Below are 22,571 nucleotides of genomic sequence, written 5' to 3' on the forward strand. Positions count from 1 at the left end.
CGGCGTCGGCGTCGGACGCGTCGTAGGTCCGTGGAAAACCACCCCCGCGACACGGTTAATTAAACCACTATCGAGGGGCGGGGGGCCCTTTCTTCGGTGGGCGGGCCATCGGAAGCGTAATTGCGCTCGTTCGGCTCCGTTTCCATTCGCGTTTACTCGAAGTGCTCGCTGAGAAACGCATGAATATTAAACGACCTCTCTCTCTCTCTCTCTCTCTCTCTCTCTCTCGGTCTCTCTCTCAGTCACTCACTCTTTCTCTCTCGAGCAGCGGCGATAATTGATTTCCGAGCGATCGTTCTCCGATATCTTCGCGAGCCGAAAGAGAATCATCGCGTTTCTCTCGCGGCGATACGTAATACGTATAATAAAGTATTCTATAACATAGTATTCTATAACATAGTATCCCATAACATAGTATCCCATAACATAGTATTCCATAACATAGTATTCTATAACATAGTATATCTATAATATAGTATTCTATAATATAGTATTCTATAATATAGTATTCTATAATATAGTATTCTATAACATAGTATTCTATAACATAGTATCGTAAAACCGATTGCGCATCAAAAAAGTAAGAAACGTATGAAACACCCTAACATTAATCCTAGCAAAGAACTGCATCTTCGGACGCAGTTCGTTCACGTTCGCCTCGAAGGCTGCAACGATGTTTAAGGATCGCGATTTCTTGCTCTTGTTTATCCTCCGGCGGCAATTCGCAAGCAACACACACACGGACACGTGAGGCGTTGGCAGGGCGCGTGCTTCTCGTCAGTCGTCACCTCGTAAAACGGACGTGGATCGCGACGTAAACCGGATGCCACGAAAAATGGAGACCCGGTGTCATGCTGGAAACGTGAATAGCTATGCTTCCCGTGACGTCGAAAGTCGTTTGCGATGTTTCCCTCCGTCGACGGTCCCTCGATTCGACGACTTTCTCATCGATCAGCAAATAGACGGCGTGTTTCTGCGCGTCGTTCGACCGATTTTCTCCTTGTATTTTCGTTCTCTATTTTCGAGGCAGCGTTTCGTGCGGTCGATTTTTTGAAGAACAGATTGAGAAAATGAAAGAAAAAATGAGATCAATGTTGTCGGTATTTTTTTAAACGAGCTTTTAGTTATGGCATCAGGGTCTAATAAAAGCTGCGTGTCAGGCTAAATTGATTTTCTTTTGAACTGTTTTATTTGATAAAGATTGTTCTGTGATCCATTTTCACTGATTTGCGCTGAGAAGATGATTTAATGGTCTATTTTTGTCCACGAGATTTCTTAGAGACATTTTAAATGCAATAGAGAGCTCGATGCTTTATCTGTGACCCAATTTTTTGCGTGACCTAATGACCCACCAAATGGAAGACTGTCTAAACTTATATGGAACAGTGTGACTGCTTTGTAAACATGAAAATGTCAGTGTGATTAAAGTGGTCTATTGTACAAAATCACAGTCATTTGAAGAACTGCTTTTAGACATAGTATTAAGAAAAATGTGCGGTCACGAAAGATATGAAATTCTTGTAATTCTTTCAGTTTTATAATTTCCAATAATTTCGACTCAGTTTTCGACTTAATTTTCAACTGAAAATATATTAAAATATCTACTATCACTTCTTAAATATACAGCCGTTAGTTATAGTTACTAGTTTCGATATTATTATAAATATAAGAAGTATTATTCTTTGCAATATTCCTCAGAATCCATAAAATCATGGTATTCTTCTTTTACTTTTTTAGAAAACGCGCGCAAAGTGGCGCCGCGGTGGCGACTTCTGGAAGCTTTTTTCGGAGTCCGTACAGCGCCAAAAGGGGTAGTGAGAAAACGCCCAAACTGTTCGCCGAAATTACCATCGTCGGTAATTATAGATGTCGCTTGTGTACAAGCAGAGGTTTTTTTTATAAATAAACTATATAATTGAAAACATATTTTCACTCAACACTTATAATTTAATTAAGTATTGTAGATGAAATGATCAAACTAAGAAATAAATTATTCCAGATCCAATTTTTTATTTTATTTATTATTCCTGTTTAGGAATTGTTAAGATTTGTTAAGATTTGTTATAAATTGAGTAACTCGTTGATGGAAAACAGTAATAATTGTATTAATATTTACAAAATGGTAAATCGGTAATAAAAATTGTCGATAAAATATAAAACGTGAATTACCTACATCCGGTACTATTAAATGACAATTTTCTATTTTATCGACAATTTTTATCGATTAATTATTGAGTTATATTAAAAACAGAGTTTACAAATCTGCTCTTATATCTCGTCAGCAATGTTAACATTATAATTACTTTGTTTATTTAAATTTTTATCGACTCCGTCGATAATTGTCTAGCAGTTTCAGCGTTTTCCCACCAGGTGTACAGAAATATTGCATAGAAAACTGTCAGCCAATCAGAGCACAGCATTTCGCCGCGTTCCCTCAACTCAAGAAACTCGCTGCCCCCGGATGCGGTTTTTGCATTAAGAAATTACTGTATGTATATGCTGTTGCACTGAATTTATATTTTCGCTGCAAACAACGTTATAAAAGATTTATTTCTAAATAGATTTTTAAATCGTGTAAACACCAACATTTACAATATTCAATTAAATTTAGGATGTGTCTCTACGCCTGACAAATATAGAACATGGCAACGTGTCAAAATGGCCGATCTTAACAAAGAGCTGAACGAATATCTTCTGAGCAATAAAAATGAAAAACAATATAAAATTACGGTGCCGTCGGTGACGTTACCGAAGCCGAACATTGGAAAATGGTTCGGAAGAAGCGGCGACGATGAAGTAGAAGAAGCAGGGTGGATACAGGGCGCACAGAAAGAATGTTGCCCTACTATGGTTGGTATATTTCCCGTGCATAACCTCAAACGTCAAACATCCATCTTACAATAAGTAAATAAATTGTATTCTTGTTCCCGATAGTCGCGGATGCAGAGGTTGTTCGCGTTTGTCGTGTGCTTTGGTATGGGTGTACTTTGTTTCTGCCTGTCTGCTCTCTATGTTCCAGTTTTATTACTTAAAGCGAGGAAATTCGCACTCCTGTATACGTTGGGAAGTTTATTCTTCCTCTCGAGGTATGCGCAAAATATTCAGATCGAAATGATCGTATCACGAGAACCGTACGACCAACAGATTTCTAATAATTTATTTTATAGTTTCTGCTTCCTCCTGGGCCCTGTAAATTACTTGAAATCATTATTCACCGCTGAGAGGAGGTGTTTCACAATATGTTTCTTGGCCACTCTGATCGGAACTCTGTATTTTGCTCTGCATTTACAGTCTACACCGTTGACGGTGCTCTGCGCCGTTCTGCAAACAATAGCTATGTTGTCGTTCCTAGTGAGTCACATACCCGGAGGTACTAAAGGTCTAATGTTTTTTTCAAGGATGTTCAAGTCTTCTGTGAATTCTTCTTTACCTGTATGATATTATAGTTGTTTAGGTAACAAATATATACACGTGAGATTAACATTGTAACATTCATTTTGCATTTAACAAGATAAATATAAAGATTTTACACGCGATCGACGACCCGTTGACAAGAATGGTTTTATAGTCAATTAAGTGAGAATATTATGTCCAAAAGACTGATACCTTCCATCGTGACGTCAGTCCTGTTAAAGAGAGAAACATAGGCTCCAAGAATCGAAAATACAGAATTAGTTCGATTACAGTTATAAGTTTTGTATATAATGTATTTATATGTATAAAAAGACCTTATATTCCGTACTCTTACATTTCTGTACATTTATATGAACGGTAATAGTCCTTGTACAATTGTATTTACGAATTCCGTATTTATTGTAATTTAAAATAAAAACTATTAGCTCCACTATGTCTAGGATATTTAGAACATGCGCGTTGTCATTTTATCACTTTTTCTTCTGTTTCGACGTTTTCGTAGCTTTCACGCGATTACTATTGCCTTGCAGTCGTTTCACTTTCAATGGTAAATAGGTGACGTTCGCGGCATTCTTATTCGCATTGGCGTTTTTGTTGCCCTTATATTTATTTTTACGAATATGTACGTATCGCGTGTTGTTCTTAATATTCGCGTCGAACTCGTCTGTACCATAATCATCGAGAGAAATGAATTCATTTGTTTCTGCTTTTTCTTCGGTGGAGCTAGTTATTGCATTCGGAGGAATAAATACCCTCTCCGTGTTCGATGTTCTATATTTATATACATTCGTGGATATCTTAGTTTCGATCGAATCAGAGACATTGTCTATTGACTCACTCTCCGAGTTTGTCATTTCCTCGTCTACTATTTCATCCGAGATCTCTTCGATATTTTTAAACAATTCAAGCGAATGTTTCGGTACAGGTATATTACTAAATACATCGCATATTTCCGTGTAGAGTGGATGAAAGTGATGTTGTGGCGACTTTGCTACAATATCCTGAAAATAAAACAACATCAATGACACGGAACAAATGTAATATATACCAAATAGTTAGTTGTACCTTAAGAGCACAGGCAGCAGACGAAAATCCGATAGCATTTGATATACTGTTCTTAAAATTGGGTAACAATAACATTGGTATCTTTTTATTTTGCGCCATAATAACAATATGTTTCACTAGAAGTTGCGGATCAATATTGGCATCCATTAATATACACGAAATAATATCTTTCTCCATAGCTCTTGTAATGGCATTCAATCCCAAGATAACCGAATCTCTAAAACAAACGAAAACGTTATAAAAATTTAACAAACAATACATAACACGTGTTAAATAAAGACAGTTACATTATTTCAGCATCAGGAACATGTTCTTGTTTCAGAAGCGCCTCTTTTTTTACTTTTCTACGTTCCTCCTTGCTCATTTCTTTCAGCTTGGACCAAGGGATCACAGGACACTGGCGTTTTATTGCCGGCATCGTCCTACGATTAATTAATTATACAAATTAATTTTTCGCAATAGTTATTTCACATACATTATACATCACGCTCAACTTACTTGTTTAATAGATTTTCCAGGTGCGAACATTTCTTCGAATCTCTTACGATCGGCCTGCGAAACAGAATTATTTAAATCGACAACATTTCATTCACGAAACGTAAATATTATGAAACGAAGACCTACCAAAAACTGTCTTGTGGCTGCGCTAGAACGTTCCGCAATCCTTTAGCCGGGGTCTTCTTCGCCGACAGACTGTGCCTCTGTTGTTGTTTCGTTAATACCGGCGTGCTCATGGTAAACAAACGAAAAAACTCCAATCTATTGACATAGGTTAAGTTTTCTTATAAACACATGATCCCTCGGTACGCCGCAGAATTATAAAGACAACACAGCACGGACGTTCCGTTCTCTCATAAAGGTTCCATGAGCCGAACTGACTGACAAACGCCATTGAGCGAGTGCGGTGGCAGCGTAGAACTAGTTCACAGCCCCGGTTAGCAGTGTCCAGCTTTACGTACTGTTCAAACGGTCATCATACCCTGGGGACTGCAACAATACATTCAGATTAAAATATTTAACATTTAACATCATCGTATTTAAATCCGAGAATCGAAATATATTTAGATGAAAGATCTAATAAGACCTACTTTTGGCAGCTATTTTGTATAGTAAAAGCAATAATAATTAAGTTAAAGATACTGGTGTAAATATTAATGAATCTCAGAGCTAGGAAACGATTTATTAAGTAATTATTTTAGTGAAATTTTTGGAATATCGTTCATCGAAGTTGTAATGTAACGGCGTGACGCGTTGTAAACGGTGCCTTGGGTACGCATAGGCGCCCCCATACGGCCGTAATTCTCGTGGGTGTAGAAATAAGGTGGGTTGTTACGCCAGTGGCTCGAGGTGCAGGGGAATGGATAATGTGCAGAATACGCTCTCGAAAGGGAGCAGGACCGCAGAGCAGTGCACGCAGCAAGCCAAGATCGTCAAGATGGATGCTCGTGGCGGACGGTGCGGAGTATGGATTTTGCCGCGTGATTCGTGAAAACGCCGTGCCCCATGGTTGTTGTTTTTCCGTGTGGGAAAAGTCATTCGCGACCCCGGGGAAAACGCTCTCGTTCGCGCGTGTTGTTGTACTCGGAAAGAGCCTGTCTCTGTTCTAAACACGGTGTATCCCTAATGTGCAGCGTTTATTAAACCCCCTCGAGTGCTTTCGCGTAGTGATGAGAAAAACACCTAAAAGCAGCGTAGCAGCAGCAGCGGCCTTCTACAATGGTGGATAATAATTGTATCATCGAGGGAAACGTGAAATTTCGCGACGGCAAAAAAGTGAGTAGACCTCGATCGAATTGTTAACTATCCGCTCTCTCTCTCTCGCCTCTTTTCCCCTCCCCCTCCATCCCCCTGTCGTCCCAGGGATCCAGCCGACCAATTAACATAAATCGGATAATTGCTCGGCTCTCGGTCCTCTCTCGGTCAAAATAACGCCGGCGGCTCGTTCTTTTTTCTCCCGTTGTCAATTTATCGAACGCCACTGCCACGATTTTCTTCGTTTGCTTTTCTCCCGTGCGTGGCACGCGTTTCTCGCCTAATATTTCGCCGTGCAGAAAAATGTTCGTCGAAACATCGTGCTCTCGTGCAATAGTCACCTATCAGAGTCACTCGAGCACGATTGTAATCGGTGGAAACGTGATAATTATTACTCAGCCCAGTAACGTGCACGCTCGACACGCATGTATACATATATCTCCGTCTATTGGACTCTCACCTCAACAGATGTGGCCCTAATTGATTTATGCCGTTGGCTACGATCATTCGAATTCTTTGACCGATTATTCGATCGTCGCCGGTCTAATTCACGTACCGTGGCGATGCTCCCTTGTCGCCGTTGTAACCGGCGGCGAGCAACAATTTCGTAGACCTGCTTTCTGTGATGATCCTATTAGTTGTCCCCACGGTTCGTCGAACTCTATAAAAATATTACTCGATACCCCACATGTGCAGATTAATGTGCGGTAATTGGATTGCGGGACTTTATCAGTTTATAATGGGTTCGAAAAAAAATATGGGAATACGAGAACGGGGAAATTGGAAATTTGCATGATAAATGGGTCTGATATTAATGTTTTCAATTTACGATAATGACGATAATATTAATAGTAATATTAATAATATTCTGACGATGTTGCTGCTCGAAAGTTAGACAATTTTCTGCCCGGTATGTTAACAATGATCAAAGCCCTGTCATTATCGTGTTCCATTGACGTTGTTCGAAAGTTTTCAATAAATGTCGTTCAAACATCTCCCGTTTGTGCGCCGGGTCCATTGAAATTTAAATACAATGGCTAAGTTTTTTCTTCCCATGGCCAAGAAGCCGGACGAAGGTGTCCCAATCCGATTTCAATGTGGGCACCGATGATTAAGTAGTTTGTTGAAAGCTCGTGGAAGTTAATGGGAAAGGAATGAGGAGGCGCACGGCCGTAAAAAAAGCTGGCTCATTTTCTTCTATTTACATTGGGGTCAGTGAAGAAGTCAGTTCGAATCAAAAAAGGGTTGAGAGAACTCTTTTTACTTTCATTGTGCCAGGGGTGCAGTGGGGGGGGGGGGGGGGGTAAATGGACATGAACGAATATGTAATACGTGTGTACAATGTTTCCCTATGCGGGGCACTTTATGTAAATGAGCATAATGCACCAGGTCATGCTTTGTGTTACTACCAAGCGCTAAGTGTGTTCAATTACATCATCGTGTATCAGAGCGTTTAATTGTATCAATTGGAATGTAATTACGTATTATATTATAATATATTATATTTTTTAAAATGAAAATAATTGGGAACCATGTCAAACCTCTTTGTTTACCTTGCAGTGGAAGTCACGGTGGTGCGTTATGAGGAAACTGTCACCGGTTGCAGGTAAATGTCTTTTCATTATTTCTTAATTAATTTTACGTTACACCGGAAATACGAGACTCTTTTTTTTTGATAACATTGACCCGATTGTGAAATACACTGTACGTGATTCATAGTCTGCATCGTGCATCCTGATAATAAATTTCACAGTCGCCTCTATCTTATCCGCGGTGCAATTAATATTGACCAAGGGTCTGATGATAAATTCCGTTTATTATCAAGGAAGGAGGGCAGATGTTGCAACATTTACACACAGCGAGAGAGAGAGAGAGAGTCTGCGGCTGTGCGAGGCAAAGCAATTCTATTTCCTAGCATAGTTTCTAGTCCTAATCTCCTGAAAAGAATTTCCTTACTTGTTATCAGCATGAAGAATCCCTCCCTATGGACCCTCCTAGGGTGGCAGCTGGCACATCTGTTACAGATTGACTGGCTGAGGAAACAAAAAATTTTCCAAGAAGAGCTTTGCTTCTGGCAATAACCATTAATACCTGGGCCCTTGTAACTCGAGGATATTTTAGAACTCGGGGACACCAGCAGCTCATAAATTTTCCGTAGGGAGAATTAGTTAAGAGTACATAGAAGGGTCTAAATGGGATTTCGTTAGCCTGCCCCGCGACCGAACGGCTGTATTAATAGCGCGCTAGGAAAATATTTTCATTTCATTCGCGAGTTAATATTTCTATCGAAGTCGTAAACGTTTCTCGAATGAAACAATTACTGAATACTAATTTATTTCGCAAAGTAAAATACAATCAAATCACTAAAATCCAAAGCTTTTTAGAGTTTCATATTTTTGGATAGATTATTTATTTTATTTTGATAAATAGATTTTGCTGAAACAAATTTCAGCCGACACAATTTCCAAGAAAATGTTCGACGATCATTCAGCTCGTTCCGCCGTGATTTTAATGGTCCGATCGATTCCAGATTGTCTTCATTTGCAACTGTACGGAGATAGCAAGGATCGATACAAGCAGGGCCAAACGAAAGCTTCCTTGAGCTTGCAGCACTTTCTCGGCGTGGAGAGCGGTTTCACTCTCGACAAGGAGTCGAACACGATCGCGATAATATGCCAGGACGTTACGGTCGTTTTGGCGTTCGATACCAGAGAACGGTTGATCCAATGGCAGGTGAAGATCTCGAACAATCTTGGCGAAGGTGCGTCCCCACTTCTTCGCGACACGAAGAAGCAACATTTCTGTTCTCTTAAGTCATCAGTACAATCTGCAATTAATCATCTAACGTTATTATTTAAAAATATTAACCATGTTTATTAACGCTCTCAGACCAGCAGTTCCTGATCCTGATCTCGACGGTGCCCTCGAAGGCGAAGCTGACGAACGGTCCGGCTCATCTGCACATTCAGGATCGCCGGTTCTGCATCACCGTCGGCATACCGCCGCGATTGGTGGGCATCTGGGAGATCGCGCATCTCCGCCGCTACGGGGTGGTGGAGGGCCGGTTCTGCTTCGAGGGCGGCTCGAGATGCGGCCGCGGCGAGGGCCTGCACGTGTTGATCACGGATCAAGGCGAGGACATCGTAAAGATGCTGCAGCTAGCTGCGGAGGGTAAGCTGACGAAGAAGCGGCCGCTTAGCCGGGAGCAACTGTCGCAGGACAGCCCGCGCCGTCAATTCTCCCGATCGGAGACCAGAGCTAGCGACTTCTTCCCCTCGACTGTTTACTCGTCGACGTACGAGGAGCAGTGCGACAGCTGCAAAAACGAAAGCTCGCCCTATTGGTCGTCGGCGGAGAGCAGACAGCAGACAGAGCTCGACAGGGATTACAGCAGCAGAGACACGATCTCGGTGTCGGAACTGCCGGACCAGCCAGGGGATTGGCGCAGCTGTTCCCTCACTCGTCAAGGGACGTCCGCTTTGGAGCGATGCGCTAGCTGCATCAGCAAGCTAGGCACCGTCTCCAAGTCGTCGACCTTGGCGACCACCACCGGCGCGAGCAGCGTCAGCAGCCCCGCGGGAACTATGAACAATCTCGGCTGCCATTTGCAAGCGCGTACTTTGGACAGACTTTCGCTGTCCTCGTACAGCACCAGCAGCCACGACAGCGACTACTCGGGCACCCAGCAGTCGCAGCAGCAGCAGGTAGAATGCCATTGTTCGCAGACAAAGGGCGCGCAACAAACGAGCACGGGGCAGCGCGTGTCGCCCAGCCCCAGCTCGTTGCCGCCCAGACCTCCAAAACCGTCCCAAACCACTGCCGTGAAAAAGGCGAAAAAGCCGCCGATGCCACTGCCAAACGAGCCGATCTGCGTGCATTCGCGAAAGCAGCAGCTGGTCAGCCGTATCACCGCCGCTAACGCAGCTGCCGCGACTCCGGGACCGTACGAGAACTACGACGTACCCAAGACGATACTGGCTCATCACATGCTGCTCGAACAGTCGCCCCAACCCGATCAGTATTACGACACGCCGAGAAAGATCAAGGAATGCCTAGCACTGCCAAAAAGCTATCCGAACTACGACACGCCGCAGACGCCGCAAGCGGTGGTCCTGCAGCAATGCGGCTGCCCGGCCAAGCTGACCGTTCAATCGCCCAGGTCTTCCGGGTGTCCTTGTCAAAACATGATGAGTTGGGCGGGCTTCGTGCTGCCCTACTGCAGGAGGGGAGCAGGAATCGAACCCACCGGGGTGACTGTACACCCTGTCAAACTCTCGGGCGAGGGTAAGATGCCTGTGGTGAACGCGAGCGGGGAAATCGCGATCTATGCGACTGCCAAGAGGACGAACAAGTCCGAAAACGGGGACGACAAGTCGAAGGAGAACTGCGACTGCCTCCAGGAGAGCAGGACCAACAACTACGAGAACGTCGAGCCGGTGATCGACACTCAGCCGGAGCCTAAGCAGGCGAATTACGCGAACATCGATTTCACACAGTCGCTGGAACACTACGAGAACAGCAAGGACCTTTTGACCAAGAGCGGAATATCCCAGGAGGAGATAGAGAAGTTCGCCGATCAGATCAAGGAAGAGACGCCCGAACCGTCTGCGGAGGAGTCCAAGATTTGCCAAAAGTGTGGCCACGTGAAGGACAGGGAGAACGATTACCTGGTAATGGACCCCGAGAAGCAAACGCCAAAGAAACCGTTTCCAGGTTATTTACCGATGCAACCGGCGCACAATGCTTGCTCCAAGGAGATCCTGGCGAGGATTTGTAGCGGCATCAAGAGCTCCAGCAATCCTGCGCTGTCTGGATCGGCGATGGTCGAAGGCGGGAAGAAGCGATCGGACTCCGAGTTCCGTGTTCCTGGATCCGCGATGCTGGCCAGCCCTTATCTACGGCGTCGGTACTTGGATGGTAACGGCACCGAGTCCAGTGGGAACATCAGCTTGCTGTTAAGGAAGCGATCGTACTCGGCGGAGTCGGCTCACTATCTCGACGACGACAATCACACGTTCCCGTCGACGCTGACCATCCACAAATGCTCCAGCGAAGCCGACAAAGCAGCCTTGGTTCAGGCGGACAGCCACGCCTCCTGCGTGAACTCGGAGACGAAGATGAACCAGGACAGCGGACAGATGTCGATAGCCTCGCCTCAGCCGTCCTTCATCAAGATCAGGCGATCGTCTTCGGTGCCATCCAAGACCGGTCACAACAGAGACTCCTCCAGCAGCAACGATTCCGGCGTCTCGACCGGCTCCCTCAGTCACAGAACAGCCGAGTTCGTCGAATTCGAGTTGTCGCTGGCTCCGTCGACCTCTGCGAGGAAACAGAACGTCTTGTCCATCTACCGGAAGAGTCCGCCGCCCACGTGCTACCACAGCAGCCTGCCGAGGAAATCCAAGTCCAGCGACCCGCTTCGAGAGCTCTCCTTCCAGTTCCAGAAGATCAAGATACCAACGAAATCGTCGTCGGCCGAGGCTGACATCCCCACGTGTTTGCCAAAGGGCGCGAAAGGGTTCAACAGCCCCGGCGAAGTGTCCAGCACTCCTTACATTGACTCGAGGAGCACCAGCAGCGGGACATCCGACATGTCCGATTATATCGAGACGCTGTCGCTGTCGTCTCATTCGTCTTCGGACACTCCGGACAGTTTGAGGTATAATTTCGATCTTGCAAGATCAATTGATAATTATTCTTGGTTTTCAAAGACTGTTATCATTATTAGAAAGATCCTGTATTCACGAAGTATTTATTGCAGGCTGGGTGGCAGAGCAGTGGCGACGACGCTACGCCCCCGCAGCGGGAAGGAGTATTACAAGATAGACAGAAGCATCCTCGTCGAGCAAGGAAGAACGTTGACCACGCCGGCCGCGAATTACGCGAACATCACGCCTGTCATCGAGAAGAGCGAGTCACCCTCGCCCGGTTACATGAGCAGCTCGCCGTTCGAACAACCGCAGCCGACCCGCGAACATTTTCTGTTTCCCGACGTAAGTAACGGCTGATGGGACAACGCCGTGGACCGCCAGCACGAGGACCGTGGGGTCTCACGTTGCTTGGTTGACTTCTTCCAGGAAGCTTGAACACGGCAACATTGTTTGGGAAGCGAGCGGAAACACTTCAAGTTCCTAGGAATTCCAAACAAAAACCAGTAAGAGTATTCGCGTGTCTGAAAACGATTGATATCGGGGGCATCCTGACCGTTTACACTATACGCGGGTATCTAGCGTATCAAACAGGCAACCATGCATTCCAAAGAGATGCATTTATTCAACTCGCAAACATAGATATAGATATATACAATATATATATATATATTATATGCAGCAATTGACTCGAGCACCTCGAACGTCCCTCCTGTCATCGACGATGGAAAGAAACGTCGGAGGAGAAACGCGATTACGTTCACGTTAAATGGAATCATATAATTTCGTTGCAATCGCATGATTGCCGTGGTCGTGACGAATCCAACGACCTGCAACATCATGAGCTTTGCGTGTTCTTAAGAACAATTCATTGTCTACCAGAATATTTGTTTGTTTGAACATAATTGTGTTTCACGGAGACGGTTTGTTGCATCGTCGATGATCAAGGGGACGCCCGCGGTGCTCGAAATAGTTGGGAGGAGCTGCCATACGCGCGTCATTCCGTCAGACTGAGGACACGATCTTAGATAGTCCATGATTCGCGTTAGGAATCGTATTGAGCTACAGGTAGTCGTCTCTCGAACTTTCTTTCATATCTGTCGCCGCGAAGTCTTCTTCTCTGAACACACAGGATACACACGAATCCGCACAATCAAAACAGAACCTGCGCCGCCGCTGGACGATTTCCAAGCGGCGGCTAGGAACAGTCTAGGTTCTAGCGTATAGTCGAAATGAAGTCAATAATCGAAACACTTCCTACAACGACTCAAACAATTTCTAAAATGTGCTCAATAAGAAAGAAACTGTAATAGTTTGTATAGTAAGAAAATCCTGCCCTAGGATAAAACAAAAGAGAGGTAGAGAGAGAGAGGGAGAAAGAAAAGAGAGGAGCGAGAGAAGCGTGCGCATCGTACACTCTTTGTATGAGTATATATCGTTTTTTGGATATGTTTTATTTTATATGAGTATACTTCTAAAAAAAAAAAGAACTCTAGGGTACTGTACAGCGGGGTTTTAGGGAATGCAATTCGCGGCTCTGTGTTTATATACATGTACTGTCTTGACACGAGGCATCATCTCTATTTGCATTCTGACCGGAACAGGAGATTATAGAAAAGGTGAACGGGGTGGAAAGAAAAGAACACGAGGAATAAGAAAACGAAAAAAAGAAAATCGAACGAAGGACGCGATGAAAGTAGTCAGTTGCAAAGCATTCACAGGGTTTCTCAAACTTACTAGTTACTTTTTCTAAAGGCTAAGGTGTAAACGTGTTTAAATATAGCCGTCAATGGTCTTCTTTCTAACGAGATTTATATGGTGGATATTGTAGAGTCTCTGGGCAATCAAAGATGGCACTATGTATAGATTATAAAGAAACAAAAAAAAAATAAGTATCTTCTAAGTAAGTCCTAAGGAACACGCGTATAAAAAAAAAGAAAAAGAGAAGAAGGAGAATCAGAAAAACAAAGGAAGTCACGGTCTAAAAGCTCGGAAAAGAAGTTATTTTTATTGAATTTTTACAAAAACGGTAAAACATTCTTCGGTACTCGGCGCGACGCGTTTACCGGTACGCGTCGCGTGTTCTCTCGGTTTGTCTATGATTTTCCTATTAGACGTTTACCATAGATCAGGCAACGAATTAGTTGTTAGCATAAATCGCGTAACTCGGCAATATATTAAGTTCCCCGTGTGTTCTTTCGTGTAATATCGTAGGCGTTCGGCCGCTCGGACGACAATATTTTTTAATTCGTACTTAAGGATATCTACGATTGTTTCTTGCGCGAAGAACCTATATGTTTATGAAATTCTTTACCAAAAAAAAAAAAGAAGAAGAAGAAGGAGAGAGGAAAGAAAAGAGATGAAGGAGAAGGAGTAGGTGGATGTGAAACATAATACAAAACGGGAGAAAAAGTAATATTTATTTTTACTTCGTCGGTGCAGGATGGATCTTTTTGATAATAAACTATTTATAAACGTAGGCGATTAAGGGGTAAAAAGCGAACGACTAGGTGATCGTACCGGGCGATCGTGTCTAGTTTAGGCCTGTTTCACGTGTCTGCACAGCTTTGGAATTTTCTTTGAAGAGGGTAAAACGATTATGCTAGCCAGAGATGAGATAGTACATCATTACTCCAAAAACTAATTTTCGCTATTAAAAAGAAATCAATTACATTTCCAAATAACACCAATTATTGATGTATTTAAAAAAATAGTTTAAATTTTCTATTTATACGTATCGCAGTTCGATAATAACAATTGGTATATCGTTCGAATCCCGATTGAAAAAATATATCCGTACGAATAGACAGCTCCAATAATTATCCGCGAAACCATCTCCCGCCCATTGTGCTAGATTCTCGTCTCTGCGCCGGTACAATTCGTTTCCTCTTTTGTCTGGCCGCGTGTGTCCAACCAGTCGTGTAATATCGTTCGCGAATAATCTTTGCACCGCGGATAATCGAGTTTTCTGCAAACGCGCGTCGACGCGGTCGACGATACACAAGCGCAGTGATACTGAACGCAATAAATAGCAATGCTAGGGAATTATATGCTGATATTAAAGAGAGAAGGAGGGGTGATGGTGTAGGGCAGAGAGGAGAGGAGAGAGAGAGAGAGAGATTGGGAAGTAGAAAGAGGTGGGAGGCGCGTCGAGAGATAGAGAGATGAAATGAAAGAACTAATCGATATATCGAACGTTTTTCGCATTTGTGAGATATATTAAAAGGCAGATTGTTCTGTGTGTTTCATATATATTATGCTCCGCGGAGCGGATAATCAAATCAGTATTCAGAATCAAAAAGATCAACGGCAACGAGAGCGTGTTTCGCTGTTTCCGTGTGTACACACGGGTGGGTTCATTAACCGTGTAAAGTTAGCCGGGAATCGTTTGCTCGTTACTATAATACAGCTGGCGTTGGCTGGAAAACGGAATATCTAACTTGTACAATGTACGGGGGGACACGTTCGATCGAGCGCGTCCGCTCGGATGCTTTGTTATCGGCTCGAGACTTAAAACTTGCATAGATCGTTAAGAAAACCGGACGGCCCTACGCCAATCCGTTCTCAATTTCCGTCAGATGATCGAGGAAGGTCCCATTGTTTCGCTTTAATAAATCTATAGGAAGTTACTCAACCAGATTGTACCCTCGAAAACAGTTCGCTAATAAAATTACCAAATGTTTAAAGTTAACATAGACTGTCTCTGATTTTTAGAGGAATTTAGTAGAGATAAACGTGTTAATTCGCGAGAGGATCTTCCTCGTCGATCTGACGCGAAGCGAAAAGGCCGCGGGCCGCCTGATAGAGACCTAAGTACTTAATTTACCCCTTCGAAACGACTACTATATACCAAAGACGAAATACTCGGAAAGGAGAGAGAGATACTAGTTAGATAGTTAGCGAGCAACGGCAGAGATATTATAGACGGTCAAATCGGTTGGTACGCCTTTGTACAAGAAATTTCGTCCGACGCCTGGACCCCGGGGGCTGCGTTCTCGTCCGTTAATCGAACAACTAATTGCTTCAGCAATGCCACGCTTATATCCTTTTTCCCCCACCGCTCGCTCTGTTCGTTCAGCCAGTCCGCCAACTGGTCCGGCTACGGTGTGCACAGTTGCTAACTTTCGCAGCAAACGCCGCGGCAGCTATCAAGGGAGGGGTATTGCGTACACACACACACACACACATACACCGGTCGGTAGGACTGTGCGAATCGTAAAAAGTATTAAAGTAGTATTATCACAAGACTGAACAAAAAGAGAAAAAGAGAGAGAAAAATACGGAAACGAGAGGAAGAAAGAGGATAATAGTTGCCGCGTGGTCGACAACCAAGTAGCAATCTAAATGGAGCTAGACTATATCATTCGATCCCCCACCATCTTTTCCATGGGATCGGGAAGCCCTCTTGTTTCTTTCACCTTACATTCCTCGCTCGCGCACGCGCGCGCGTCTTCCGTCGACGCCCCGAAATGGGAACAGGAATGCCCCTTGGGGCACCGACCTGTGGCCCCCCCGCGGGCCGCGTTCCGAGAAAATCTGTTTTCTCGCCGAAGCATAAGACACCGTTTCCTCCGGTTGCCCCAGGGGGTGGTCCGCGGACCGTTCGTGACGAAAGTTCTCGCGGTGGACGCCGGCGACCGAGCAAGGGCCCTTAGAGTCTAGATACTAAGCTCGCGTAGGAACCGTAGAGTTAAGTCGGAAACGCGGTACGTCGACCTTGGAATCGCTCGCGGGGCGTGGCCAACGCGCCCCGCGCCGTCAGATCGTACTTATCCCGACGGGAGGACGTAATCTTAAGGTGATGCCGACATTGTACCCCCGCACCTTTCCCGCGTAAATATTGTATACACCGGAGAGGGAGGACGATGCACGGAGCTGTCTCGTCGCGGTGTTTCTAGGTCGTACAGCCTCGGTCCCCGAAACCGGTCTTTCCGTTTCTCGCGCGCGCGTGGGCGCCCGACACACCGGGGATCGGTTCTATAAACATGCTAGTCAAAAGTTAAGTACTACACCGTAGCGATAATATATTTTTACTGTAAAGGGGACACTTGCTGCGCAATGGCCGGCGGCCGCGCACACGACGCTCCGATCGTTGTTTTGAAAGAACAGTGCGCGTAGAGTCGCTTTCTTCGCTTCGACGAGCTCGAAGGAAGCTTTTTGGGGCAGTGGTGACGCGTGAATTGCTCGAGCAGATTATCTTAGACCAAATCGCGAGAGGAACGCGACCTGGAATTGATCATGGCGAACCGCGCGACTTTTGTCTCGTTCACAGCTCGACCACTTTGATCGACGGGCTCGCTCTTATCTCGTGCCAATCTCGCTGTTCGCCGCTCGCGGGCAATTAGCATAACCATTCCAGGCTCGTTTGTCCGCGAACGGGAGGCGTTCCCGGATCGTTTAAAGGAGACAACGGACGGACGTCGACCCGTTTGCATCGCGAGAAATAACGAAGTACAACGACCCGGTCGTCAATTGTTTCCCAGAGCAAATCCATTTCTCATGTCTTCGTTGCCCCGATTTGAAATGTAACTATACTACCAAGAAGATCGAAGGTTTCGATCCAGAGACTTTAGAGCGCGGTTGATGCAAACGGGTTGAAGCGGAATCTAATGATCTACGAAAGCGAGGCTCGCGCGGTTCGGTTGCAAGGTGCACTTCACGCGTTACAACTCGGTTACCGCTGCCGGCCGGAAGTAACACGTTCGCCAAATCAGCGAACCGATCACCGTGCGATCCGATCAGGAATCGCTAGGGCAAACCTTCGACCGGCAGCGCGCGTAGATCTCATCCACTCACCGTTCGCAGTCGTAATCCCTCCACTGGTTTAAGGAAGAATGGAATTGTGGTCGAGATCGGGGCCCCGTGTGCCGGGTCGCCGGGCCGCGGAACAACCATATCTAAGAATTTACTAACGATATACACGAATAGCGAGTAACGTTTCTCGAGGGTATTATTATTATATCGTGCGCCGTCACGTGGGTTGGGGGGGGTGGCCGAGTCACCGGAAACGCGAGCACGCGCACGAATCGCGCGCGGCGATCCGTTGCCGCCATTCTTCGTCTCCGATAACTCGGCGCCCTTGGCCGTGTGCGCGCGTGCACGTGCGTAAAAGAATCTATATATATACATACAAATATATATACACGCTCTCCGCGTTCTAATTTCTGTACATAGTCGGTGTGTGGCATTAGGCGTAACCGAAAAGGTGTCTCTTTATTTTCTAGGGAATCCGAAGAAGGAGTCGCGCGTTAACGGCACGATTTTTACCTTGTACATACGCGATAAGACACGTATAAGGGGGGTTTGAGGAGGGGGGGTTAGCAAGCAACGGTAACAGGTGCGATGAAATGCGCTCGAAAATCGTCCACGGTGCCGCGCGTTATCGGTCCCGCGATTGATACACTCGGTTCGGTTGTAATTGCGCGATCGTCACCGACCATTGTTCCGACGGCCGGGTGTCGGCGACGCGATCATGCGTCCATCGTTGTCGGGGATTATCTTGAAACGCTTTACCGAGCACATACATGCATATACACATACACACACACAGGGACACGGGAAAATCGTGCGAGGGGGGATGAGAGGCGAAATTCACTTAAACGCCGGGGGTTCTATATGTAGACACTTTGCATTCGACTCGGAGGAGACTGCGGATCGCATTTGCACGCGAGCAATGCGTTCCGGGGGAGAGGATCGATGCCGCCGGATTAAACAGGCAAATGGAAGTCTAATGTAACGAGACGTCGAATCTCCTTCCGTTTCCGCGGCGAAATCTACCCTGAAACCGTCGCCGGCACGCCATCCGCCATCCGAGTTCCCGCGTCGCGAGTACCGAAGTGCTTTCCGATGCAGTCTGTTGTCGGCGGGCCTCCGGCAGGCGTTAATATGCTCGGAATAAAATTAGGCGAGAAGAGATTCGACAAAGAACGATTAAAGGGAAGACGCTTTTGTACGGTGCGCGAAGTTTTGCGATCAAAGTACTCGGCCAAATCGGGGGCGCATTATCGACGCTTTGCACTCGAGGAAAATTGTCACATCAGAAATTATAAATTTATCAGGAACCTGGAGGGATATATTTAAAATCGATAAATCACGGAAAATAGAATATAGAGTGCAATGAAAATCGAAACACCGGGTCGGCTCGCGTTTCGACGAAATTAAACGCTTCCCGGCGAACCGGATCGTTTTTCGTTGCGAAAAACACAGAAGGCTCGAAAAATCGTCCGCGAAACAAGGGTCGTAAACGGCGCCCGAGCGGTGGAATCGAAGGTAAATTTGTCGACGGCTATTGGCGGCGCTCTAGCGAACCGTATAAAGAGGTCCGCCCGCTCGAATAATTGGATCGGCCCGTCGAAACGACTTCATTCCTCTTTAAGGTATTCAACGACTCGAAGACTCCGGTGGAGCTGTACGAGGTCGGAGAATAATGCCGGGACTGCTGTACCTTCCGCCTCTAATTATTCCGAGCAGCGCGCTTTACGGGTTACGGGGAGTAGGTTGTTAATAGGCCGATCCAAATCGAGCGATACTCTCTGTTTAAACGGACGGCATCGGAGGCACCCTCTCGCGTACATACCATTCCCGTAGACAGTCTGTCGATCGTGTGTACTTAAAGGATCGGTTCTCGTTGCAAGAGCCATTCCGAGCGAACAAACGTTTTCGCGTCCGACGAACTCCGCGCGCTCGCGATAGCCAAATCTTTCCGCATGACGCTCGATAGACTAATCAAAAAAATCGAGAGAGATGTATCACGCAAGCCGCAGCAATTTTCTTCGTACAGCAATAAATCGAATAGAGTTTCTTTAGGTTAACAAAGAATTTTGAAAGAATGTTGCTGAGCTTCTTCTATGCCGTTACCTTCCGTGCAATTGTTGGCGTCGATTTTCATAGAATGACAGAAGGGGTGTGAAACGAAGAAGATAGAGGGAACAAGAAAAAGCGACAGACTTTGACAATATCGCTCGTTCTTGTTCCAACGAAAAACCACAAATCAAACCGGAAATAAAAGAATGCTATTTACATAGATGAAATTGTAGATATAGGAGTCTATTTGTCCGTCGATCGATTTCCGTTCTCCATCGAACGAGTTTGGTGGATAAAAATATTTTCGAGGATGATCAAACGATGTCGCGAGCTAAAAAAAGGCGTTTACTTTCGAAATCGCGATTATTATGCTCGGGAATTGTCGCGTATCGATAACACTGTTTCGTCGGCACAAGGGGGAGGGTGCCGCCGCGACAATGTCCGACGACGAATCGTCTCTCGTCGCGGTCCGCGCTCCCCCTTTTTTCGGAACGCATTTCATCGGATGCAGAACGGGTGACAAAAATCCGGTCGGTTGCGTTTGCAACGAAAAGCGTTTTTCTGGTTCAGTTTCTTTCGGGTAATCGAAGGTGTAACGGTGTGAATGAGCGAGGATGATGATTATGATGATGATGTGAAATCGGTGAAATCATGATTATGTACGTTCGTAATTAAATTATAAAAGGAACTCATACACAGTTTGTAGCGACTCGAGTCACTGATTTATTAAGAAAGTAGAAGAAATAAAAGGTTCAAAAGTAGGGACGGTGTTACGATGATATGTACCTATCCTCTTTAACCCTTTGCAATATAATAAGGAGTCGGACTCGCGTTGAAGACTTTTATGCGAGATGTACTAAATATGAATATTATTAATTTCTTTGAAATCGAAATCAAATTTAATTCTTCTGTTGTCAAAATTTAAAAATTACAGTATTTAAAAATAGAAGAAACAAAAATTGTATGGTCCTATTAGGGACAATATTAAGAACAAATAAGTGATAATCGACGCATCATGCAAAGGGTTAACTTCGCACTACCCCTTTGGATCCACAGGAGTCGGAGCGACGGGACCTTTTGGAGCACGGCGGATGTGGTCGAATAAAATGTTGGTTTGCGTAACAAAAAATGTTCGATTTATTGTTCGTAACGTATATTAAAACAGATGTATAATATAATATCGACAGAGCCAATAAAATCTACGACCGCGGCGCTCGTTTTTCATCCCTCGTCTCGCACGCACACGCGTACGCAATATATATGTATGTATATATATATGTATATATACTCTCTTCACGTTTAACTATATTTTTATTACAGATATACCTCACAAAAATACAATTCTTTTCATTTGTCTGTTTTTTGTAACGTTCTTTTATTCTTTACGGGAGCAGCGTGTGAGTAATAAAAATATCGTTTTCTCGACGAAATTGTTCTTGCTCTCTTTCTCTTCGTTCTTCTCGTTATCGGCTCTCGGTTCTCTCCGTTCTGATCCTGCGCACGTGGTTCCGATTCGATCGTTCGTTTATCATCGGACAATTAATTAATAATTAGTCGGCGTTCTCGGAGCCGCGGCAAAAGAAGATCCTCTCTCCAGTGAAACATGCTCGCGCGTTGCCGCGTGCAAAACGGTGTCGGACTAACAAACGCTTCCGTCGCTCTTCTCTAAACGAAGAACAACGCGCGCGCGCCACGTTGTTTTTTTTTTATCAACAATTGCATAGAATGCTCGTTTTCTCGTATGAGGCGTACGCTTGTTTGCTTTCCTACGTTTTCTCGTTACACGTCCGCGTGTGTGTGTTTGTGTGTATTCTCTGTGTCGTTGTACGTGTGCAAAATTCGCTCCGCGTTTACTTTTCTGGCACAAAAGTTTGACTAATTAGGTACCGTACCGTGGGAAGGGTAGATCTGTACAAAAATAAATAGCAGCATTTTAAAGCGGTACAGCACGGCGGAGAAAACCGTCCGGTGGGCCGGCCCAGAATTTATGCGAATTACTTTTCCCATTTTTCTCAAGGCGGCCGGCGTTGATCTCATCCAATAAGACTTCTATTCATAACAGCATCACGAACGACGATCCTACGAATTGTTACGTTAATTTACGGCGTCCTGTCCGTTCACGAATAAAACAGCTGCAACAAATAATCGTTTAATAATCGTCGTCGAATCAAAGGCTCATATATCGAACGTTAATTTTTTTCAGGCTGTTAATATTTTCGATTATAATGAAATTTTGCGCGTGAATTACTTGGCTCGTTCCGGCAATCCGAATTATCCTCGAGAAACACGAGAAGGGAATTCGCACGACATCCGGAACAATCTCCGACGCCTTTTCTCGGATACCCCGTGTGTCTCTACGCGTTTTACAGTGTGTACTCCGGTGTGGATGTGCGTGTCGGTGTCTGTGTATATCCTTTAATCCTCCTACACGACTCTTCGATTATTTTGGCTTGCCTTTCTTCGATTGCTGTGACGTTCTACTGCTCCTATAGTTGCATATTCAACAAGTTTTCTCAGTTTCGTTAAATGTTAACCGTTTTTTTTTTCTCTCGTCTTTCTCCTCTTACATATCCGCGTGTACGTATACAACGTGTATACATTGTACACGTGTATATTGTATATATAAGATCTATGTATAATATACTCTAAGATTCTCTATAAAAAATTAAGTTTCTTCGCGACCGACGGCATTGGCGAATCGTACGGGCATCGGAAAGCATTCGCTTTTGCATTCTTTTAGCAGGACTGCATTCGCCATAAGATGCATATATCGAGACGAGGCCGCGTTCGTTTAAAATCTTATTGCACAGAAATTCAATGAACCGTAATAGACTCGTGGCCTCGTAACGACGTCGCGTCTTCGAAAATGCGGGCCTCGACAATTGTTCA

General features: G+C 44.9%; 3 protein-coding genes across 4 annotated transcripts; 2 read left to right on the top strand and 1 right to left on the bottom strand.

Moving 5' to 3' along the window:
• The first annotated feature begins 2,655 nt into the window (after positions 1 to 2,655).
• On the top strand, positions 2,656 to 3,606 carry LOC144474091 (uncharacterized). The gene is made up of 3 exons (XM_078188589.1): positions 2,656 to 2,850; positions 2,935 to 3,086; positions 3,168 to 3,606. The coding sequence occupies exons 1-3, from the start codon at positions 2,659 to 2,661 to the stop codon at positions 3,436 to 3,438; spliced, it is 615 nt and encodes a 204-aa protein (XP_078044715.1). The 5' UTR covers positions 2,656 to 2,658; the 3' UTR covers positions 3,439 to 3,606.
• Positions 3,607 to 3,851: 245 nt separating this feature from the next.
• On the bottom strand, positions 3,852 to 5,693 carry LOC144474090 (uncharacterized). Its single transcript, XM_078188588.1, has 6 exons — positions 5,568 to 5,693; positions 5,104 to 5,466; positions 4,978 to 5,031; positions 4,767 to 4,901; positions 4,480 to 4,696; positions 3,852 to 4,415 (listed from the first exon to the last, which is right to left on the bottom strand). Exons 2-6 carry the CDS (start codon positions 5,211 to 5,213, stop codon positions 3,885 to 3,887), a joined length of 1,047 nt encoding a protein of 348 aa, XP_078044714.1. The 5' UTR covers positions 5,214 to 5,466; positions 5,568 to 5,693; the 3' UTR covers positions 3,852 to 3,884.
• A 63-nt stretch (positions 5,694 to 5,756) lies between these two features.
• Positions 5,757 to 20,426, top strand: LOC144474089 (uncharacterized). Of its 2 annotated transcripts, XM_078188587.1 has the most exons (6): positions 5,757 to 6,252; positions 7,792 to 7,837; positions 8,762 to 8,992; positions 9,121 to 11,890; positions 11,993 to 12,224; positions 12,309 to 20,426. In XM_078188587.1, exons 1-6 carry the CDS (start codon positions 6,196 to 6,198, stop codon positions 12,315 to 12,317), a joined length of 3,345 nt encoding a protein of 1,114 aa, XP_078044713.1. In that variant the 5' UTR covers positions 5,757 to 6,195; the 3' UTR covers positions 12,318 to 20,426. The 2 variants fall into 2 exon arrangements, with proteins under 2 accessions (XP_078044713.1, XP_078044712.1); XM_078188586.1 differs by having other exon boundaries at positions 11,993 to 20,426.
• The last annotated feature ends 2,145 nt before the right edge of the window (positions 20,427 to 22,571 follow it).

The sequence above is a fragment of the Augochlora pura genome, chromosome 8 (assembly GCF_028453695.1).
Source record: "Augochlora pura isolate Apur16 chromosome 8, APUR_v2.2.1, whole genome shotgun sequence".
In the NCBI taxonomy this organism is placed as follows: Eukaryota; Metazoa; Arthropoda; class Insecta; order Hymenoptera; family Halictidae; genus Augochlora; species Augochlora pura.

Excerpts from the sequence above, each read along its gene's own strand:
- LOC144474089 (XM_078188586.1), top strand. The coding sequence starts at position 6,196 with ATGGTGGATAATAATTGTATCATCGAGGGAAACGTGAAATTTCGCGAC. Across the intron at positions 6,253-7,791 it reads AATTTCGCGACGGCAAAAAA|TGGAAGTCACGGTGGTGCGT; the intron begins GTGAGTAGACCT and ends TTTACCTTGCAG. Across the intron at positions 11,891-11,992 it reads GACACTCCGGACAGTTTGAG|GCTGGGTGGCAGAGCAGTGG; the intron begins GTATAATTTCGA and ends TATTTATTGCAG.
- LOC144474090 (XM_078188588.1), bottom strand. The coding sequence starts at position 5,213 with ATGAGCACGCCGGTATTAACGAAACAACAACAGAGGCACAGTCTGTCG. Across the intron at positions 4,697-4,766 it reads GTTCCTGATGCTGAAATAAT|AGATTCGGTTATCTTGGGAT; the intron begins GTAACTGTCTTT and ends CGTTTGTTTTAG. Across the intron at positions 4,416-4,479 it reads CTGCTGCCTGTGCTCTTAAG|GATATTGTAGCAAAGTCGCC; the intron begins GTACAACTAACT and ends TTTTATTTTCAG.
- LOC144474091 (XM_078188589.1), top strand. The coding sequence starts at position 2,659 with ATGGCCGATCTTAACAAAGAGCTGAACGAATATCTTCTGAGCAATAAA. Across the intron at positions 2,851-2,934 it reads AAGAATGTTGCCCTACTATG|TCGCGGATGCAGAGGTTGTT; the intron begins GTTGGTATATTT and ends TGTTCCCGATAG. Across the intron at positions 3,087-3,167 it reads AGTTTATTCTTCCTCTCGAG|TTTCTGCTTCCTCCTGGGCC; the intron begins GTATGCGCAAAA and ends TTTATTTTATAG.